Genomic DNA, 21,763 nt, shown 5'->3' with positions numbered 1-21,763 from the left:
TGGTGCGCTAGCGGGGAGGGCGGTGGGCAGGACGAGAGCCCTCGGTGACAGGAACCGAATTGTCACGCTGCGGTGTAAAGCAAGCCCTGGGGCTCCCGCCGAGGACACCAATTTCAGGGCTCTAGAGCCGGGAAGGGGTCTGCGAATGCACTGCAGGCGGCGCTGGGAGAAGGATCTGCCAGGGCAGGCACGACAGCCAGACTTACCTAGGGGAAGAGGTGGGACGGGGGCATCTTTTCCCTAACACACACACGGCCCGACCCCAAGCTGGCCCTGAGCCACCCCCGTGCGCGCTGCGCGCACAGCCCCGCGCTGCGGCGGCCGCTCACCCTCCGCGCGGGAGCGGATTTCCGACACGGTCCTCCGCATGGTGGGCATCGCTGCGCCCGCCGCAGGTGGATCCTCAGCTGGGACTCTGCACCTGTCACGGCGCCGCGCGGGCGGGAGACCTGGCTGCGCGGCGCCGAGTGCTCAGCGGCCGCGCGGGCCCCGCTGCCCACCCAGGGCAGCGCCGCCGCCGGACGGCCCCCGCACGCCGGAGCTAGAGGAAGAGACTACGAAGGTGGTGGCGTCTGCGGCGCTAGCGAGCTCTCCCGGCAGCCGCCGAGGGGGCGGCTCGGCGAGGGGAGGAGCTCGGGTGCCGACGCCGGGGGAGGGGTCGCCGAGGCTCGCGCTCACTCGCTCCCGCGGCAGCCCGGCAGGGAAGTCGGGAGAGGGGCGGGGAGAGAGCCGGGAGAACCTCCTCCGCCCCGCCCCGCCCCGCCCCGGGCCGCACCATTCCTGCGGGGGAAGGGTGGTCAGCTCCCAGCCTCCTCTTCACCCCCCGGGCGCCCTCGCTCCGTCTCGCAGCTTCGGCTCGTCCCGTCCTTGCTCCACACGGTTCTGACTCTGCCGAAGTCTTGACCAGAGAGGAAGGTGTGCTTTGGCCCCTGTATCTCCGTGTATCTCCTTCCCACTACCCTGCGGCTTTTAATAGCAATGGAGTTGGCCTTGGTCTAGAAAGTGGTGTTGGGTCCGAGTGGACCCGCGAAGGGGGCGAGAAGGCTTGGAACGCCAAGGGTTAAGTGCCAGTCCGGGCAATGGAAAGGGATCCCGAGTTCGCCGCCTGGGTGGAATTCTAGCCTCCCAGAGCGGCCGGCAACCCTCACTGCCTGAGCCTTACTTGCCCCATAGCCCGGCCCGCGAGCAACAGGCTCTGAGGCCGGGCTTCCCACCCCCGCGCCAGTGCTCCTACGGCCACGGTGCTTGGTTGCAGGCGGACTGCTTGCGAGTGGGCAGTAGCGTCCCGCCAGTGTGTGCGCTCAGTCCGACGACGCTCGGGAATTGCAGTAAATTCAACAATTGCGCTAGGTGGTTCACAAAGGACTTTTTTGTTTTGGGTTTTTGCGTGGAGTCAAACCTGCAGGAAGTTGAGTGCAGTAGTTTTACTTGAAAAGGGGAAGTGTCCTAGCATAAAATCCATAAATGCTACATTTTAATTTGCTGCATACCCTAGTGATCATCCTAACCTCATTACCTTTTATTTTGTATAGCAAGGTCTATGCTAACAAGTTTTTGAAACTAGTACCGTATTCTTTTATTGCTGATTTTATCTTCAAGTTAGGATGTAAGGTTTTATGTAGATTCTGGTGAGCTGCTGAAATGGCAAGAAAGGAATAAATTAAATTAAAAGCAATTTGCTTCTTCCTTCATCTTGTGCTCTTCCTCCAGTATCCCGTGGAAGAGAGGCCTTTTATGTGAGTTGTTTTCAGATCCTGAAGGGAGAGATCTGAGGAGGTTTGACCAGAGAGATAAGTGATTATTCCCAACCCTCAAGATAAAATGAAATCCACTAACAGCATCTTATCTCCATTTGTGGTATTTCCTTTGCCTCCTGCAGGTAACATTTGCTAATCAGAGCCCTGCCCTACATTAATACTCCCTGTTATGTGGTCAATGCATATTTATGAAGAGCCCACTCTCCTAGGCTCTGATTCAAAGGCTGGGATTAGAACAAAGAAAATGTATTTCCAGTATTCCTGAAGCATCAGCAAGGGTAGAGCAGGGCTCAAGATAATTGTGTTTTAGTGATGGTCATGATTTGCAAGTATGGTCTTCGAAAAGTAAGAAATAAGCAGTCTTGTTAGGACTGTCATCACTGGCCATTTTTATTTCTTCCAGGTCCAGGACTTCCTGTATAAAGCAGGTATCCTCTGGCTTCATGAACATGAGTCTGGAACAAATTAAAAGGGTAAGTACAACCATGGAGACAGTAAAACAAAACAAAACATCAGCTTTAAAAGTTAGTGAACAGAAACCAGAGAAAATGCTGTGCTTTTATGATTAACATTTTAGATATAGTTTTATATAAAGCCAGAGCCAGTTTTTATTCAAAATCAGTGCACAGCAGCATGATGGTTTTTGATTTATGAGCAATCACCTTTGTAATTCCTAACGAGCCCTCAAGTGAAGTTCAATTCTGCTTAACTGAAGGGAGTTTCAGAGATTACCTGTATGCTTAACTGAAGGGAGTTTCAGAGATTACCTGTATTTTCTAGAGAAATCAATTTTATATGGTTCTGTGCGTGTGTGTGTCCCATTACCAACCCATCAGGAAAGTTGACAACATATGCGATTCATATAGGAAATGACCACTGTCTTTCATACAGAGACGATCATTGCATGGTACAGTCTAGCTTACTGTGTGTCCTTTTCCCAGATCATTCTGTCACTATCCATAATGGTGATAGTATGCCAATCAACTCATTTCTGAAAAACCACTCATTCCTGATGGCTAGAAACCACACACATTTGTATTGGGGCAGAAACCTGACTGAAGTAGAATATTGCACTAATCTGCATCTGCTTGATTTCAATTTTTTTTTAACGTTTATTTCTGAGACAGAGAGAGACGGAGCATGAACGGGGGAGGGTGAGAGAGAGGGAGACACAGAATCTGAAACAGGCTCCAGGCTCTGAGCTGTCAGCACAGAGCCCAACGCGGGGCTCGAACTCACGGACCGCGAGATCGTGACCTGAGCCGAAGTCGGACACTTAACCGACTGAGCCACCCAGGCGCCCCTGCATCTGCTTGATTTCAAAGCCCTCTCAGATATTCTCACCTTCCATTGTTGTGTGAAGTACAACGTGCCAGCCTCTGGCAGGGAACTCTGATTCTGGCAACATGACCTTGTCACAGAACCTGTAGTACAATTCAGATGTCAGCAAGATCATTTTAAAACTTTCAGGTTCTATGACCACGCTACTGGTGGATTTAGGAGGGACAGGGTTATTCAAGGACAGCTTCTCTAAGGACCAGGTTTTATCATCCTCCACAAGATATGTATCGAATGCATAAAATGTGTGAGGCACCAAGCCAGAGTGCTAGGTGACAAAGACACATAATGCACATGTGAAAGCTAACCAGCAATATGACAAAATGGCTGACACTTAAAGTCCAATAGATTATAGACATCGAGAGAAGGAGAGAGTCCAAGAGCTGAGGTGATCAACATGATTGAACTAGGTCTTAAAGTCAGAGTTCAGGATGTAGAAGTGGAAAGGAGACATTTCAGGTAGGGATGCTTGACATGTAGTAAATACTCAATAGTGATTGTTTAGTGAATGTTTAAGGTAACTGGAATGATAGAAAAGCATATATCCTTGGGAGGAACAGAGAGATCAATTTGACTACAACAAAGCTTCTCCTCAGGAATCTGTACACCTTAAATGGATGAATTGTTATGTTATATGAATGATAACTTAATAAAGATGTTAAAAAAAAATATCTCCAAAGTTGTCAGCCAAAAATTATCAAGGCCAGAAAGTCAAAAAGAGATGTCAGAGGATATTCCTACCTTAGTGGGTTTTCACTTACCTGATATTGCCTGGGTCTTTTGTTGTTTGGGGCCACCAAGGGTTAAGAATTTGGTCTCCTTTGGGAGGAACTCATAGTCATATAGGTGCTCACTAATATACTGATTTATAATAAAGCCTGATGTGTTTTGTGAACTTGTGGCCCAAAGGTAGAGACATGCCTGAGAACCCTGCATCTGATTAGGACTGAGGTGTGGAAAGTTGATTTCCACACTCCTATGAAATACAGACACTGAATAGTGCTGGCCACCAAATTCTATATTCTTTTGCAGGTGCATAAAATAATTGGGTAAATTAATCTTAAATTGTAGATAATTACAATTATCTTTTAGTTTAAAATTGAGTTATGACAAAATTCTATCAGATTGCAAATCTGCCTGGTTATTTCAAGGAAAGATGCTTGTTACCTTTGGTATATAGTTGCTATTATATTGATTCAACAGATAGTATAAGGTTAAGATAATATATTGTTAGATTTGTAAGGCACGTTCCCAAAGTCTTCCCATCTTGATTGCTCTCTTTGTGTCACCATCCCTTCACATGCATACCCCTCCAACAAACCAGCACATTCTTTAGGCTCTGTTTCTAAAATATATCTTAATTCTACCCACTTCTCTTCATCTTTGCCACTCTTGTACAAGTCACATGATCTCTCACCTGTAAAAGCCGCCTTACTCATCTGTCTGCTTTTATTTTTGTCCCGCATTCATCTTCTAGAAGCCATGGTTATTATTTTAAAGCACAAATCAGTTGATGTTATTTCTTAAGACTCTTCAGTGGCTTGCCAGAACACTTGGAATGAAACTCAGACCCTTTATGATTTTCTCCTTACCTGCCTCTCAGACTCCTCTCCTTCTGCTTCCTCATTCAGTCATTGGAGTCAGATGATTCCAGCCCACCCAGCTTAGGTTTCCCCACTTCCCCTCCAGTGCCAGCCCCCACCACATTGCCTTATTCTGTCTTTCTCATAGCACTTATCTCTATCTGAAGTTTTCTTATTTGCTTACCTGTTTAGGGGAAATAGGTCTTGCTACGTTTCTCTCATTCCAATTTGTGTCTGTCATATAGCACAGTATCAATACATATTTGTAGAATGAATGGATGAGCTTAAAATTGTGTGCACTGTGTTTGATCTGGTTCCTTAAGATTCGATACTGGAAATAGGTAGAAGAATGGGTAGCATGCTATTTAAAGATACAAGAGGTTGTGCCCTTCATAAACATATATACTGGAATATATTACTTTGTCAGAGTCATTTGCATGAAATAATTTAGAGCATATTTATTGTGAAGTACTTGATAATGAAAAAATCTTGTGAATACCATATTGGCTTTTGTCAAAATTAAGTGATGAAATTTTAAAAACGAACCAGTTTCAACTAAAAGCTCTAACTCTGTTGTCATTGAATAATTCAGGCACTTACTCTTACTCATAGTGATAAGATCAATACTTTTCTCTCAAGCCTGTGATTCATTTCTCATGACTGTATCATCATTCTCTTTTCAAACACCTTGGCAAGTTTTTAATTCAGAATTATAATGTCTTTATTATAATGTCTTTAAACATTATTATCTTCTTCATATACTGGGAATTCCCAACAAAAAGTACAATGATTTTTTCTTCACTATAATTGAAAATACTCTACTCATGTTTAAATGAAACTAGAGTTTTAAAATGTGGCTTGGTATTATAAGAAATAACTTTTAATAGAAATTTTAAAGACTAAAAAAAAAAATTTAAAAACTATCATCCATTATATTTAAAATAGCATTAAGTTCACATACAATTATTTAGGAAAAGAATTTTCTGAATATTTTACTGAAAAAGTAAATGAACATTCAAGGGAAAACAATCCTGTTGAGAACTTAAATTCATATTTCTTTTTTGAAACTGGTAAGGAACTAATTAAAAACAATCCTGTTGAGAACTTAAATTCATACTTCTTATTTGAAACTGGTAAGAGACTAATTAAATGGTAAGATTTTTACTTCAAAAGTCTCTTTCCTATCAAAGCCAGGAATTGAAAATTAATACTGTTAATGCTTCCCCCCAACCCCATTACATTCTAGTAATGCTGATCCTTTGTAAAATGTCATTGTGAAATACCCCATGAACTTCATGGGTAATACATTTAGCATAGCATGTTATAGATTTTGACATTTTAAAAAAGCAGCTTTATTGAGGTATAATTGACATAAGCTTCATATGTTTAAAGTGTAGAACTTGACAAGGTTGGACATATATGCACCCGTGAAGCCACCACTGCATTCAAGATAACATATCTATTGGGGCGCCTGGGTGGCGCAGTCGGTTAGGCGTCCGACTTCAGCCAGGTCACGATCTTGCGGTCCGGGAGTTCAAGCCCCGCGTCGGGCTCTGGGCTGATGGCTCAGAACCTGGAGCCTGTTTCCGATTCTGTGTCTCCCTCTCTCTCTGCCCCTCCCCCGTTCATGTTCTGTCTCTCTCTGTCCCAAAAATAAATAAACGTTGAAAAAAAAAATTAAAAAAAAAAAAAAGATAACATATCTATTAATTTCAAAAGTTTCCTTCTGCCCCTTGGTGTGGTTGTTATGTGTAACTAGAGATGCTTTTTCTCCACTTTATGAGTGCCTACCATGTTCTAGATACTGAGCTGAGTATTGGAGATTGATTAGTCAGCTAAAACAAATAAGTTTCAGGCCCTTATAGAACTTATGACATTAGTCAAATACTTATGTAAACAAATATAAATATATATCATACTCTAAGGAAATGTAGTCTACACCTGTATATATTGAGTGTATTACAAAGCATTTCTGGGTTTTCACATTGTATCTAGAACTCTTCAAATTTGTTTATATGTGGCTTTGTTATAGATCTAAAAAAGGTATATTAACAGTTTGTTTCTACTGGATGTGATGGCTTTTATCTTGAAAAAAGTGTGATATTTTTTATATGGAAAGGATAACCACTAAAAGCAAGAACTTTTATTATAATCTATTTCCTTGATGTTGCCCAGAAAGCCAATATTGGAAATAAAAAGAAACACCCAAGAAAATCTCTTTTTTTTCTTGCCATGTCAATTAGGTGCTCTTTCAGGGAGGAAAGATGACAATACTGAGGAAAAAACTATTGAAAGAGATGAAAATCTCAGAACTTTTTTTGAACAATTGAGTATAACAGTAAATGAGATAAATATAATTATAAATACAGTTTTGTAACTCCATGACTTTTAATTTAGAAAGAATGCCAGGCTTAAAAAAATCATTTCCTGATTAACTGAAATAAGCCATAACTTTCAACTATGAAATATTTGCCAGTTGTGTTTTGGCCTCTTGGATGATGTAGCCTCTGCTCGGGTTCATAATTCACTGCAGTGTTTAGCAGATTTATTGGAAAATAACAATGTCTTTTTCGTCCCTCTGACCCTAAAAAATCGGAAACAACATCTGCTGGAAAGAGGAATTATTTATCACCGTAGTTTCTTGGCAACTTTGAACTCTAAGGAAATCTACCAAATGGAGAAAGAGAATCAATCCAGGATTACATTTTCGTCATCCCCCAAAGAAAAGAAGGTAGGGGAACACTATAAAGAAAGGATGGAAAGGAAGTGAAGTCACTGCAGGTTCAAGGTTTGTGGAGCTAGAGACACTGGAGGTGAGAACACAGTGAGCAAGTGCTAAGTAGGAGAGCAGACGCTCGAACTTTTGTATAGATGGGCTTCCCTATGCCAGACTTTAAATGTGGGCCCCTCTTCCCTGCCTTTTTCTCTTGTCCGTTTTTTTTTTTTTTTTTCCCATTTGGTTTGTACTCTTTTTTTTTTTAATTTTTTTTTTTTTAACATTTATTTATTTTTGAGACAGAGAGAGACAGAGCATGAACGGGGGAGGGGCAGAGAGAGAGGGAGACACAGAATCGGAAACAGGCTCCAGGCTCTGAGCCATCAGCCCAGAGCCCGAAGCAGGGCTCGAACTCACGGACCGCAAGATCGTGACCTGGCTGAAGTCGGACGCTTAACCGACTGAGCCACCCAGGCGCCCCTGGTTTGTACTTTTAAAACTGACCTCAGCCTGTTAAATTGGAACCTCTTTCCTCCTATTCCTGCATCCATGCTATTCTGACTCCCGCTTGATGCTCATGCTTTCAGAAGTCATATACTGTCTAACTGAGGCAGCTGCAATCTGTGGCCTGCGTCACCCCTCAGTTTCCAGTGCCCACTGGCTTCATCTTATACCTCCTTCTGGCTCCTGTTGGCTTCTGACTTGTTCTTGATCTACAAGTGCAGGAGGCAAAGGGAAACCCGTAGTTTGGGAAATACTGAGAGATAAATTTGAATAAATGCACAGTAACCAAATTAGGGAGGACCATGCAAACCAGCAAAAGTGATGGACTTTATGCACAGAATGAAATGAGAGGCAGTGTGGGGTCTGGACACAGAATAAAATTGGGCTTTAAAAAGATCCTTGTGATAACAGAATGAGGAGCATGAATTAGAAGCAGAGACTCCAAGTTGGAAATGACAAAGATCTGTTCAATTAGCAGAGAAAAAGGTGATTTTTATTTTTATTTATTTTATTTATTTTCTTAAGTTTATTTGAAAGGGAGGGAGAGCGAGAGATTGAGAGAACATGAGTGGGGAAGGAGAAGAGAGAGGGGAAGAGAATCCCAAGCAGGCTCCACGCTCACAGTGTGGAGGCTGATGTGGGCTTGAACTCACAAATCTGGAGGTCATGACCTGAGCTGGAATCAAGAGTCAGATGCGTAACTCACTGAGCTACCCACACACATGGAATAGGTGGTTTTTGAAAAAATTGAACTTGAACATAACACGAGAAATTTTTAGTAATACTTATGGGACTATGGAGAATAAAGGACATGTTAATCTGAAAAATATAGATAATTTTCTCTGTATAGTATAGATATAACTATAGACATAGATAATGGCTGTATTTGAACCTTTTAGATGTTGAGTCGATTTCCTATTGAATCAATTTATGACATTCAAAGAGGGGAGATTGCCTTTGCTACTTGCTTTGAAATGTTACGTATGTTATATTTGAGCATATGCTTAATTAATGGAAGTGTTTCATTTATCTTTTAAAGCTATTATACATTTCAGTAGCCCAGAGAAAATGTATGATTAATCTAAAAACCTCATTGGTATCAACACTGATGTAATGAAACTCACTGGACTCAAAAGACCTGGTTTGCATCTCAGTTCTGGCCCTTTCTAGTGGCTTGATTTGGGGAATGCCATTAAAAACCTTTCTGAACTTCAGATTTGCCTAGTGGGTTACATGGAGGCTTTGCAATCAAACAGCTAGATTCATATTCACATTCTATCTCTTACCAGGTTACCTAATTTCTCTCTGCCTCAGTTTCCTCATCTGTAAAATGGAAAATAATTATAATGTCGATTTTATAGGAATATTGTGAGAAATACATGAGGTAATTTATTACAATGTAGTAGACAAATTTTAGTTAATAAATTTGTTAGTTAATAAATTATTACCATTTAATTAACCCAACATCTCTTTCTACTCCGAGTGACAGAAAATTAAATGATTTTAGGTATTAGAGGCATATTCCTAATGCCTTCTTTTTTTGTATAGTCAAATAACACAAGTTTACTTAATTTATCACTTGTATGACAAATAGCACAAATGTTGGATATATAATTTTATTTTTTTTTTTTTAAATTTTTTTTTTCAACGTTTATTTATTTTTGGGACAGAGAGAGACAGAGCATGAACAGGGGAGGGGCAGAGAGAGGGAGACACAGAATCGGAAACAGGTTCTAGGCTCTGAGCCATCAGCCCAGAGCCTGACGTGGGGCTCGAACTCACGGACCGCAAGATCGTGACCTGGCTGAAGTCGGACACTTAACCGACTGCGCCACCCAGGCGCCCCTGGATATATAATTTTAATGCAGGATTCTATTTATTGATTTTCAGGGACTTGTTGGAGGAATACTCGTTAGTAGTATTTATTAAGATGCCAGGGGTGCCTGGGTGGCTCAGTCGGTTAAGCACCGGACTTCAGCTCAGGTCATGATCTCACGGTTCGTGGGTTCGAGCCCTGCATCGGGCTCTGTGCTGACAGCTTAGAGCCTGGAGCCTGCTTCAGATTCTGTGTCTCCCTTTCTCTCTCTCTCTGCCCCTCGCCCCCCTAAAATAAATAAACATTAAATTTTTTTTAAAAAGATGTTAAAAAATATGCCTGTATATGTCACTTAGAATAAGATTCAGTTGCCCATAATATTATGAAAACCCCAAAATAACAGTGGTTTATACAAAGTTGAAGTTTATTTCTTTGTCATATGAAAGAAGTCTGAAGATAGGCTCTATACTGTCATCAGAGGTCCAGGGTCTCCCCTTTCTGCTCTGCCATGTTTACAAGTGGTTTCCATCCTCAAGGTCACCTCTGGGTCCTGTCTGACTTCTGTTGTGCCAGCCAGAACATCCACATTGAAGATGGGGAAAGGAATATGGATAAAAAGGGATCCCAGCATGCTTTAAGCATCTGATACTGAAATCTTACCTAAAAGTTATGCTCGTATCTTACTGGCTAGAACTCAGTCACATGGCCACAGCTGGAAAGGAGGCTGGTAAATTTAGTTTTTTATTCATCTGGCAATGTACCTGGATAAAACATGGGGTTCTGAGGAAGAAGAGAGTGGATTTGAGAGTAGGCAACCTACATTCTCTGCTATACTTTCAGTTAAATCTCAGAAATCATTCTCAAGGTTGCATTGTTAAAATTTTGGAGTTCTTCATGGACATTGTAGTGGAACTATGTTTTGGTCAAATAGTGTTTTAAATATGTATAAGAAAAAAAGATTTTGCTTCTTTTTAGAAACAGGCTTGATTAAACAGGTTTGTAACTGCTGAGGCTTAGCCCCAAATTTATTAAATGCTAATTGAAAATAATATTGAATTGAGGACAGTTGAAAATAGAGAGGGAAATTAATTTAATGAGGTAGTAACTTAGTTGTTAAGGTGACTTCCTGGTTAAAAACAAATAGAATCTTAGAGATTAAAAAGAGATGGGGCAATGGATGACGTAGAAACACAGAAAGGTCTTCTATTTCAGCTTTTCCCCCTTCTGTTCACATCAGAAAACAGAAAGATCAGAGAATTTGAGGTGTGAAGAGAGACAATATATAATGGCGTTTGGGGAACATAAGTCTGTCAGCTGTACACAGATTGTACTTTGTGGGAAAAGGCCCAGACCTTGCTAGGAAGCTACTGGTGCCCTGTTGTCCATGGGGGTTTTCTGTGTTCTTGACAATGGCTTTTGGATCCTGAAAGGACTATCTGAAGCAAACTTTATTTTCTAAAAATTAGTATTTAATGTACTAAATACGTATGTTAAAAAATAGAGTTCTTTTTTAAGCTTTAAAATTCAACTTGATCGGGGCACTTGGTGGCTCGGTCGGTTAAGCATCCTACTCTTGATTTCAGCTCATGTCATGATCTACGGTTTGTGGGTTTGAGCCCCACGTCCGGCTCTGTGCTGACAGTGTGGAGTCAGCTTGGGACTCTCTGTCTCCCTCTCTTTTGGCCCCTCCCTTGCTCTCTCTCTCTCTCTCTCTCCTTCCCTCTCAAAATAGATAAACTTAAAAAAATAGAATTCAACTTGATCATTTTATTCTATTTAAAAATCTAGCAGATTTTAAGAATTACTTTTGAGGACATGATTGCTTAATGTTTGATTCCATTCATAAACTAAAATGACTTTAAGCATTTTAAACTACACTTATGAAGTTGAATTTTGTTTTCTTTTTAAGTCCTTCAGTCATCTGTAGGCTTTCAAGTGTTGAAGTAACCATTATAATAAGATAAATTTAACTTATGAAAATAAGTCTTAGGCTTTCTCAAATTTTCAAATAACTGATGGATTTCAGCATAAAATCTTTGGTATAAATCAATTTTCCTGTCCCACCAATTTAATTTGGAATCATAGCATGACATATTTTTGTAGTAGGTCCAATTCTCTGGATTATTATTTCTAAACTTTACTAAAAGATATTAGTACTTATAGGTTTGATGTACTTAGTCATATATAGACTTAGTTCTCCAAGTTTAAAGCTACTAATTCTCTTGGAAACAATTATGCCATCCAAACAATTTTACGGTTAGCATTCCAAGTACTTCTGGAGGTTACACTTTAAATTAGCTGAGGCTGAATATTAACCAGAGATATCAACCGAGACATCTGAGCTCTGGAACTACGGATACCCTTGAAATTTGTTTTATATCTTTGGCTGTCAATGGGCCTCAGTCCTCAAGATTCAAGTCCCCATTACCTCACATTTCTCCTCACATACAGAAGTTATATTTGATCCATTTGATTGGCTTCCGCTAATCTATTACTGTATTATTTTACTTCGAATTATTTTCAAATTTTTTCCTGCTAGTACTAATATGTACAGTTCTTTTCATGACATTGGATTGAGTTTTATTTATCTTCCAAGACTTTTAATAATTGGCTCCTTTTAGTTTTAAGGTCTAAGCTTATAGTCAAGGGACCCTGAACTAGGGTGGTGGCAATTGGAATGGGAACAAAGGGAGAAATGGAGAGGTGTCACGAGAGGAGAATAGAGAGTAGATGTTAGGATGAGGAATGGATTCGTAGAAGAGGAAACATCGAAGAAAGATCCCAGAGGTAAGTTGGAGATTGGCAGTTCCAAACCCTCAGTCCATATCTACTCCCCCTACAAATCCCTGCAGTTGGTGATATGCTCTCCTACTGACCCCCATGAGAACACACAACCTGGAGTATTTATCCAGACTAAGGTATAGAAAATCTGTAATTCCAGAGTTTCTTCTGGGTCTTCTGGTAGCTATAATTTGGCAAGCAAGGACAGATAACTGTTATTTGAAATGATGGATTTTTCTTCCTCACCAATAGGCTCTTCCCTGTGTTTTATTTTTTTTTTTTAATTTTTTTTTCAACGTTTATTTATTTTTGGGACAGAGAGAGACAGAGTATGAACGGGGGAGGGGCAGAGAGAGAGGGAGACACAGAATTGGAAACAGGCTCCAGGCTCTGAGCCATCAGCCCAGAGCCCGACGCGGGGCTCGAACTCCCGGACCGCGAGATCGTGACCTGGCTGAAGTCGGACGCTTAACCGACTGCGCCACCCAGGCGCCCCTCTTCCCTGTGTTTTAGAAAGTGTAGGCTGAATATGAGAGTAGACGTTAGAATGTACATTTATAATGACAAGTGCTGTCTTCTTACTGAAAGAGGGACTGCGTGAAGATTATTCAATGTTTAGGGAACTGTCTCTTCTTTAGTATGAACCTATTCTGTATGGTCTCAGAAAATCACTCTTAGGGGGTGTGAGTGGTAGAAAAAGAGAGATGTACAAGTTCAGTACAATTTTTATTTTTTAATTGATCAGGGAGAATGAGGAGGCATGTTGTTGTCTCACACCGATGGAAGGATGTCCTATCAGGCAGGTCCTTAAAGTACCACTATTCATCCATCTACAGTCCTGTTTATTTCATTCTAGACTGAGTTATTCAGTATTTGGAAAGTAGGCTATTGGGTCCACTGTATTCCACTGGTTTCAGGAGAATGGGGATTTTCTTAAGTAGAAATGGAAGTTAGCACTGAAGGTTTAAACTTTTGGGGTTAAGAGGCGCCTGGGCGGCTCAGTCGGTTAAGTGTCCGACTTTGGCTCAGGTCATGATCTCACGGTTTGTGAATTTGAGCCCTGCATCAGGCTCTGTGCTGACAGCTCAGAGCCTGGAGCCTGCTTCGGATTCTGTGTCTTCCTCTCTCTCTGTCCCTCACCCACTTGTGCTCTGTCTCTCTCTTTCAAAAATAAATAAACATTAAAAAAAAAGCATTTGGGGGAGAAAGGAAGAAGGGGTGGTGAGACATGTAAGCAACTCTAAAAACTACAGTATTCCTTCAAAGAGATTCCCTGTGAATGGATTCAGCTACCTTGTTTCCTTTCCCATTAGACTATGGAAGCATATTTATCTTAATGTTTTATGTTACAAATTTTCAACAGAATTTTGACATGTTTCAGATTTACAGAAAGTTGCTAAATGTAACAAAGAATATTTTACTATTTTTGCTTTATCCTTCTCTGTTGTTTTTCTGAAAAGTTTGAGAGTAATTTCCTGACATGATACCCCTTACTCCTAAGTAATTCAATGTGTGGTTTCCTCAAGTAAGTGCATTCTTTTACATAGCCACAACACAATGATTAAAATCAGGAATTTAATGTTAAAATGATACTTGTCTCTAATCCCCAGACCTTACTCAGATTTTGACATCTGTTCCAACAATGTTCTCCAGAAAGTGTGTTGCATTCAGTTGTCATGTTCCTTCTGTCTTCTGTAATCTGGACCAGTTCTTCAGTCTTTCTTTGTATTTCATCACCTTGACACTCTGGAGAGTGCAGGACAGTTGTTCTGTACTATCTCTTTCAGTTGGGTTTGTTTGATATCTCCTTGTGGTTTGGGCAGGATTACTGAGGAAGTGAGGCTGTGTTCTTCTCAGTGCACCCTATCAGGAGGCACACGATGTGGATGCTTCAGTACTATCGATGTTAATCTTGATCACCTAGTTAAGGTTGTAACTACCAGGCTGTTACTATTTGTCCTCTTGTAATTGGCAGTATCTGTGCAGGAGACCGGTTTTACAGTTTTAAAACATTTGTTAATACATTGTACAGTTTAATTCTACTCTCCATATTTGGAAAGGAAGTTTTGTTTCTTTTTCATTTTCCCCAGATATGCTATTTGCTTGTCCATTCTCCGCTGTGCCACTGGTACCCACCCCTTACATCTCTGCCCTGGGTCTGTTCACATGGCCTCAGTGGAGTATTGAGGGGTGGGAGGGAGAGCCCACAATTCCCATCACTCCCCCCATCTCTTCAATTCCCAAGACACAACTGTAAAAAATGGCAGGAATATTTGGGAGTTTTTTGAAAGGGAGTATATGAAATGGAAAATAAAAGGATATTTGATGTACTTTTCTCACTCTGTGACATTTCCAAAGCTTTCCCTGCTGAGTAGTTTTCTGAACACCTTTCTTACAAAAGACACTGAGCCAATTTGTTCTGTAGACCTTACGTACCCCTCCTCTTCTGTTATGTGGGAAGCTTAGTTCCTACATGAGATCAAACTCACCGAACTTAAAAAGTACTACACTCACACCGAAAAATTAATATGTTAATATTATTACACATCTAGTAAAAGCTCAGAATTCCTTCTCATTTAGCAACTCTTTGTAGACAAATTAAATATAAAGCTAGAGGAAATGTTCTCATTATAGAAAAACTCAGCATAATGAACAGTCATGGTGAAAGGGAAGATTTTACTCTGACCTATAAGATATCTTGTTGCTTCTGGTTTTTCTTTACAGGTTAGTGGGAAATTTATAGGGTAAAACATGGGTATTTCAATGTCTCTTTCTATAACACGTGAGATAACATGTTCAGGGAATGTGCGTGTGAGAAATGAGATACCACTTTCAATGAGAGGTAATCAAAAGAGTTGCATGCTTCCTGAAATTTCCATTCTGCCAAAAACCTGCTCCAATGAATATTTCATTCTAAACAGGAAGAGGAAAAGCTAATCTCACATTCTCTCAATTTCATTTTAGATTGTTTTCTGGCATTGGGAAATAAATAGGGAGACTTTTGTTTTTGCTTTTGTTTTTTCTTATCACAACACAGGGTGTCTTGGAACTACTGACAGTTGAGAGCGTTGAAACAATGAGTGAATTATTTGGATTGGTTACCTTGAAGAAGCCTCAAGGATTTGGCAGGCATTCAAAAGCCAGAGATTGAACGAGTTAAGGATAAAATTGATCTGCCTTGCAGCTTTCTGCCCAAAAGACTGCCTGGTTTTGTTGCAGCTTTGGAGTCTGATCTGTCTTGTCTAGAACCCTGAGAAGTTTTGAAAGCCCCGACGAACACCCAGTAAAATCTACCAAGCAAGGTCCAGGAACCTGCCTCCTTCCACCGAGACACAGGCATCTAGGCACCTTGCTCAGGCATAGACAGCGCATCTTGGAGCAATCAGCCTGTTCCCCTTGAGCTCTGTTCTCTTATTTCCTCAGTACGTGCAACTGTCTGAGCTTCTGACTCAGACACAGCAGAGATACTGTTGCTGCCGGAGGGTAATAGTTTGTTGTGTTATCCTGGAATGCCCTTGCACTGAGAAAATTAGCAGCTGGAGAGCTCAATGAATTTTCCCACTGTACATTTCTCCCTAGCTCTTCCTGCCTCTGATTCTTCCTGCCATTTTAGAGGGAAGAGCCATCCCACTTCTCAGGCTTCCAGCTTGCCCATGGAATCAGTTGGGTACATTTAATGCACACAGAGGAAATGCTTATAGAGCAGGTAGCAATTGTTTTTCTGATCCCTCAGAGAATGGGATATTCCATGTAAGTGTATTTTCTAGACAACTGAATGAAACTTCTGCCTTAAACATCAAAGTCTATTTTTAACTGTCAGAAGCAGTGTAGCATAATGATTAAGCACATAGACTCTGAGGCAGATTATCTGTAAATAAATCCTGACTCTACCACCTTCTAGCTTTGGAACTTTTCGTCCTGTACGTAACCTCTCTTAGCTCAGTTTCCTCATCTGTAAAGTGGGGGTGAAAGTAGAGTTATTGTGAGAATTAAATAGGATTAGATGAATTAAAATATGTAAAGTATGTAAAACAGTGTTAAGTATGTTGAGTCCCAGAAGTTATTATTAATTCAACTATTCATATGCAAATCTTGCTACAAAATTGTACCCACCTTCTTTTTTTATTTTATAAAACACATTGAACATTGAGTGCTTGGTGCCTTCATACCCAGAGAAATAATAGTCATGCCTTCAGCCCCTGCTATGATGACGCTAATGGTGAAAGATAGCTAATATTGTTTACTGAGCAGGTTTCGTGAATGTTATTGGTAATCCCTATGGTACACCTCTAAGATACGTACACTTATAAATAGGCTGAGAGGATTTACGTGCTTTCCCGATTTCACACCACGAGAAGTAAAGATTTGAGATGCAGATCCAGAGGCTGTGGGTTGGGAGCTGGTGCTCTTGGTCACCTCACCCCACTTTCTGGTGGCTGGGCTTTCTTGTCACCACACCAGTGGTTCTCAGACCTGAGCATGCATTAGAGCTCCTGGCGGCCTTGTGAGAGCACTTGCTGGATGGCCGGCCTCCTACCCCAGAGGTTCAGATTCAGTAGTTCTGGCATGGAGCCCGGCACTGGGGTGCTAGCTTGCTTGGTGCCATGGATGCTGCTGGTCCAGATTACCCTTTGAAAACTGCTATCCTGCACCCAATGACTCCATACTATTTCTAATTCCAACTTCTTTTTTATTGCCCCATTACTGTTAACGGCACTTGAAGCTATCTCTGTTCTTTTGCTCTCAAACCCTATTATACATACGTTCAGCTGTTTCAAAACCCTCTGCAGCTTACCTCCTGTGGTATTGAATGTGTGCATTTTATGGCAGCAGTTGCCGCTGAGAGGTTCCTACACTTGCAGCTCAGCTCCTTGGAGCATTTGGTTCATTAACTCTGCGAGGAGCTTCACTTACTTCTTTGCATAGTGCTTCCTTTTATTTAAATGTGGGAAAAGCGTTGAGTAACTAAGCTTAATAGATTTAAAATGCCCATCACATGCCACTTTTCTCTCCTCAATGTTGAAGCCTTCACACCCATCGGAGGATATTCTCTGATATCGCATAGTACAACCTAGCACACCGATGACTTGGGTTTTTAGCCTCCTCAACTCGGGAGTCTAGCTCCAGGACCTAGTGTTTTTGTGTCTGTCTTTTTGTTTTATATCTGTTTCTTTGAGTCTAGTTTTATCTTTTATCCATAGAGTTTTAAAATCCCCTGTAAGTCATGGAATGGTCACAGAATTAGGTCTAGCAAGATTTTGTTCTGAGTAGAACTTTTTTTTTAGGATGACAGAGTAGATCCTTGATGCCTGAGATGCCGCTCCTTGGCTTAACAGCGTAAGAGGCAGGAAGCTCACAATTCTGGCCTCCTCCAAAGTGATGGGTTCCTTCTCTGTTCAAGTCTAGATAGCTTTGGGTGCACTTCTGTGAGAAATTGAGTCACAACTGGGAGCAATTTGACTCACTTGTTCCTTTGGTCTCATGTGTATCTTTTGCATTGCTTTTTTTGCTGTTTATAAACTGAAGTAAACTCAACCTTAACCATGGACCAAGTCATCATTCTAGACCACACTTTGTGGTCTGGCTAATTTACAATCCCTCACATTGCTTTCATATTACAAGCCCATATTTTAATTTCTATATATCTAAATACGTTTAACATAGGCCCCTTCTACGTTACTCTATGGCCGCCATCTTCCAAGCCCCCTCTGTACCAACCTCTGGACTTCATGTTGAAAGAGAAAAATAAAATTTATTTGCTTAAACCCCTATAAATTCAGATTTCTATTACTTTTAACTGAATATATTCCTTAATTGATTCTCTCGTATAATCAGAATTCTGTTAGGTAGGACTCCTCTAAGAGTTGGTTAATTCAGTGGCTCAAAAAAGTCATCAGAAGCCGAGGCCCTTTCCATTTTTCTATTCTTCCATTCTCCTCATGACAGCAGGTTACCTCACAGTCGTTTGACGACTGCAGCAGTGTGAGATATCATGTACTTTCAAATTAGAGGAATGGGAGAAGAAATCTTTCTTGGGTCTGTTTTTATGGAAAGGAAAACATTTCCCCCAAGTCCCTAGGCAGATTTCTCCCCATGTCTCATTGGGTCACATGCCATGCCAAACCAAACGTCTGCCAAGAGGGATAAAACAACTGCGGGGGCGCCTGGGTGGCGCAGTCGGTTAAGCATCCGACTTCAGCCAGGTCACGATCTCGCGGTCCAGGAGTTCGAGCCCCGCGTCGGGCTCTGGGCTGATGGCTCAGAGCCTGGAGCCTGTTTCCGATTCTGTGTCTCCCTCTCTCTCTGCCCCTCCCCCGTTCATGCTCTGTCTCTCTCTGTCCCAAAAATAAATAAACGTTGAAAAAAAAAAACTTTAAAAAAAAAAAACAACAACAAAAAAAAAACAACTGCGATTGGCTCCAGTCAATCAGGAGTCACCTGCTGGGGAGGGAGATGCCTTCCCTGAAGGGGATAGCTACATGAAGACAAGTAATGAAATCAAGGTCTGTTAGAAGGAAGAAGAAGAGCTGCTGGTATAGCAACTGACAGTGTCTATCACTGAGGTAGGGACTGGCCTCTTTGGGCTGAGTCACTTTCGTGGATTCTTGGACCAGTTAGGAGAGAGTGGTCCGTAGGGAGATTTTGGATATTCTGATAATCTGACACACGGGAACCCAAACCAGTTTTTATGTGGACAAGTTAATTTAATTGGGAAATGAATATTATATCATCTTAAGAATGATGCAAGGTGATGAACACCAGCATAGGAGAGATAAAGTTATAGTTAAAAAAGGAATTTTGTTTTTAAAATAATGTTAAAGATATGCCAACAAACAGCCCATACAGAGGATTTACTTTCACTTTACCTTTGAATAACTTGAGCTCTCTGGAGAAAAATTTGATTCTAAGGCAAGTGTGTTCATACAAATATCTGAAAAACAAGAAGCTGTACAGAATGAAGTGGGATAGTGTGACTTCCCAGTTATTGTTTATTTTTGAAGGAAGGTTTGAGGTCGGAGAGGTTTTTCCTTGCTTTCTCCTCTAGGGTTTTGATCGTTTCCTGTCTCACATTCAGGTCCTTTATCCATTTTGAGTTTATTTTTGTGAATGGTGTAAGAAAGTGGTCTAGTTTCATCATTCTGCATGTTGCTGTCCAGTCCTCCCACCACCATTTGTTAAAGAGACTTTTTCCATTGGATATTCTTTCCTGCTTTGTCAAAGATTAGTTGGCCATATGTTTGTGGGTCTAATTCTGGGGTTTCTATTTTATTCCACTGGTCTATGTGTCTGTTTTTGTGCCAATACCATGCTGTCTTGATGATTACAGCTTTGTAGTAGAGGCTAAAGTCTTGGATTGTGATGCCTCCTGCTTTGGTCTTCTTCTTCAATATTACTTTGGTTATTGGAAAGAGCCTAAATGTCCATCAACTGATGAATGGATAAAGAAATTGTGGTTTATATACACAATGGAATACTACGTGGCAATGAGAAAGAATGAAATATGGCCTTTTGTAGCAATGTGGATGGAACTGGAGAGTGTTATGCTAAGTGAAATAAGTCATACAGAGAAAGACAGATACCATATGTTTTCACTCTTATGTGGACCCTGAGAAACTTAACAGAAGACCATGGAGGAGGGGAAGGAAAAAAAAATTAGGGAGGGAGCCAAACCATAAGAGACTCTTAAAAACTGAGAACAATCTGATGGGGGGTGGGAGGGAGGAGAGGGTGGGAGATGGGTATTGAGGAGGGCACCTGTTGGGATGAGCACTGGGTGTTGTATGGAAACCAATTTGACAATAAATTTCATATTAAAAAAAATGAAAAAAAATAAAAATAAAAATATTAATAAAAAAACACACTTGGAAACTAAACAACACATGCTAATTAAACAACACACTTCTAAATAATCATAAAGGAAATCTCAAAGAAAATGAAAGAAGTACGTTGAACTGAATGCAACATATGAAAACTTGTGGGGCTTAGCTGGAGCATTTAGAGGGAGATGTATAGTGCTGATCACACATGTTGGAAATGACGAAGAATCTCAGTAATCTAAGCTCCTACCTAAAGAACCTAGAAAAAGAAGAGCAAAACAAACCCAAATCAAGCAGAAAGAAGGAAATTATACAAGAGCAGAGATCAATGAAATTGAAGATAGACAAGAAAATCAATGAAACAAAGAGCTTGAGCTTTGAAAGATCAATAAAATTGATAACTCTCTACCAAGACTATTAAAATTAAAAAGAGGACACAAATAACCTACATCAGGAAGGAAACAGAGGATATCATTACAGGCCAAGCAGTCATCAATATGATAATAAGAGAATAAACAATTGTAGACACATAAATTTCATGACTTAGATGAAATGGACCAGTTTCTCAAAAAACGCAAGCCACTACATTCATCCAATATGAAATAATTTGAGTAGTCCTTTACTAAATTAGTTGAATTTGTAATGAAAAACTCCCCCCCCCCCAAGAAATCTGGAAGCCCAGATGGTTGCACTGGAGAATTATAACCATTTAAAGAAGAATTAATACTGGGGTACCTGGGTGACTCAATTGGTTAAACATCTGACTTTTGATCTCAGCTCAGGTTGTGATCTCAAGGTTCCTGATATTGATCCCCACATCAGGCTCTAGGCTGAACAGCAAGGAGCCTGCTTGGGATTCTCTCTCTCTCCTTCTGTCTCTGCCCCTCCCCTGCTTGCACATGCTCTCTCTCTCAAAATAAATAAACTTAAAAAAATTTAAATCTAATTTTTATAGCCTCTCTTCTAGAAAATAGAAGAGAGGGGGGTGCCTGGGTGGCTCAGTTGGTTAAGCGGCTGACTTCAGCTCAGGTCGTGATCTCGTGGTCCGTGAGTTCGAGCCCCGCGTCGGGCTCTGTGCTGACAGCTCAGAGCCTGGAGCCTGTTTCAGATTCTGTGTCTCCCTCTCTCTGACCCTCCCCTGTTCATGCTCTGTGTCTCCCTGTCTCAAAAATAAATAAAACGTTAAAAATTTTTTTTTTAAAAAAAGAAAATAGAAGAGAGGGAACACTTCTCAATTCATTATGAAGCTAGTATTACCCTGGCACCAAAATCAGACAAAGACCATACAAAGAAAAGAAACCATATACAATGTTCCTCATGAATATAAATGCAAAATCTTTAACAAAATCCTGGCCAATAGAATTCATCGATATATAAAAAATTACATTCCATGATCAAGTGGGTTTTATTCTGGGGATGCAATCAATGAATTTTTTTTAAAGGATTCGAGA

The 21,763-nt window shown here is 40.8% G+C and overlaps 2 protein-coding genes across 4 annotated transcripts in view; one reads left to right on the top strand and one right to left on the bottom strand.

Annotated features, from left to right (window-relative positions):
- Window positions 1-662, bottom strand: part of ATP8A1 (ATPase phospholipid transporting 8A1) — a 232,249-nt gene extending 231,587 nt beyond the window's left edge. For all 3 annotated transcript variants that reach the window (XM_047855524.1, XM_047855526.1, XM_047855525.1), the window contains exon 1: window positions 330-662. In XM_047855524.1, the coding sequence (XP_047711480.1) occupies window positions 330-378 (49 nt within the window). In that variant the 5' untranslated portion in view covers window positions 379-662. The remainder of the gene's footprint in view (window positions 1-329) is intronic.
- A 141-nt stretch (window positions 663-803) lies between these two features.
- Window positions 804-21,763, top strand: part of GRXCR1 (glutaredoxin and cysteine rich domain containing 1) — a 319,676-nt gene continuing 298,716 nt past the window's right edge. The window contains exons 1-2 of the transcript XR_007151864.1: window positions 804-915; window positions 2,161-2,230. The gene's annotated coding sequence lies outside the window, so the exon portion shown is untranslated. The remainder of the gene's footprint in view (window positions 916-2,160; window positions 2,231-21,763) is intronic.

Source organism: Prionailurus viverrinus, chromosome B1 (genome assembly GCF_022837055.1).
Source record: "Prionailurus viverrinus isolate Anna chromosome B1, UM_Priviv_1.0, whole genome shotgun sequence".
NCBI classification, from domain to species: domain Eukaryota; kingdom Metazoa; phylum Chordata; class Mammalia; order Carnivora; family Felidae; genus Prionailurus; species Prionailurus viverrinus.
This window is presented reverse-complemented; position numbering and strand designations above follow the sequence as displayed.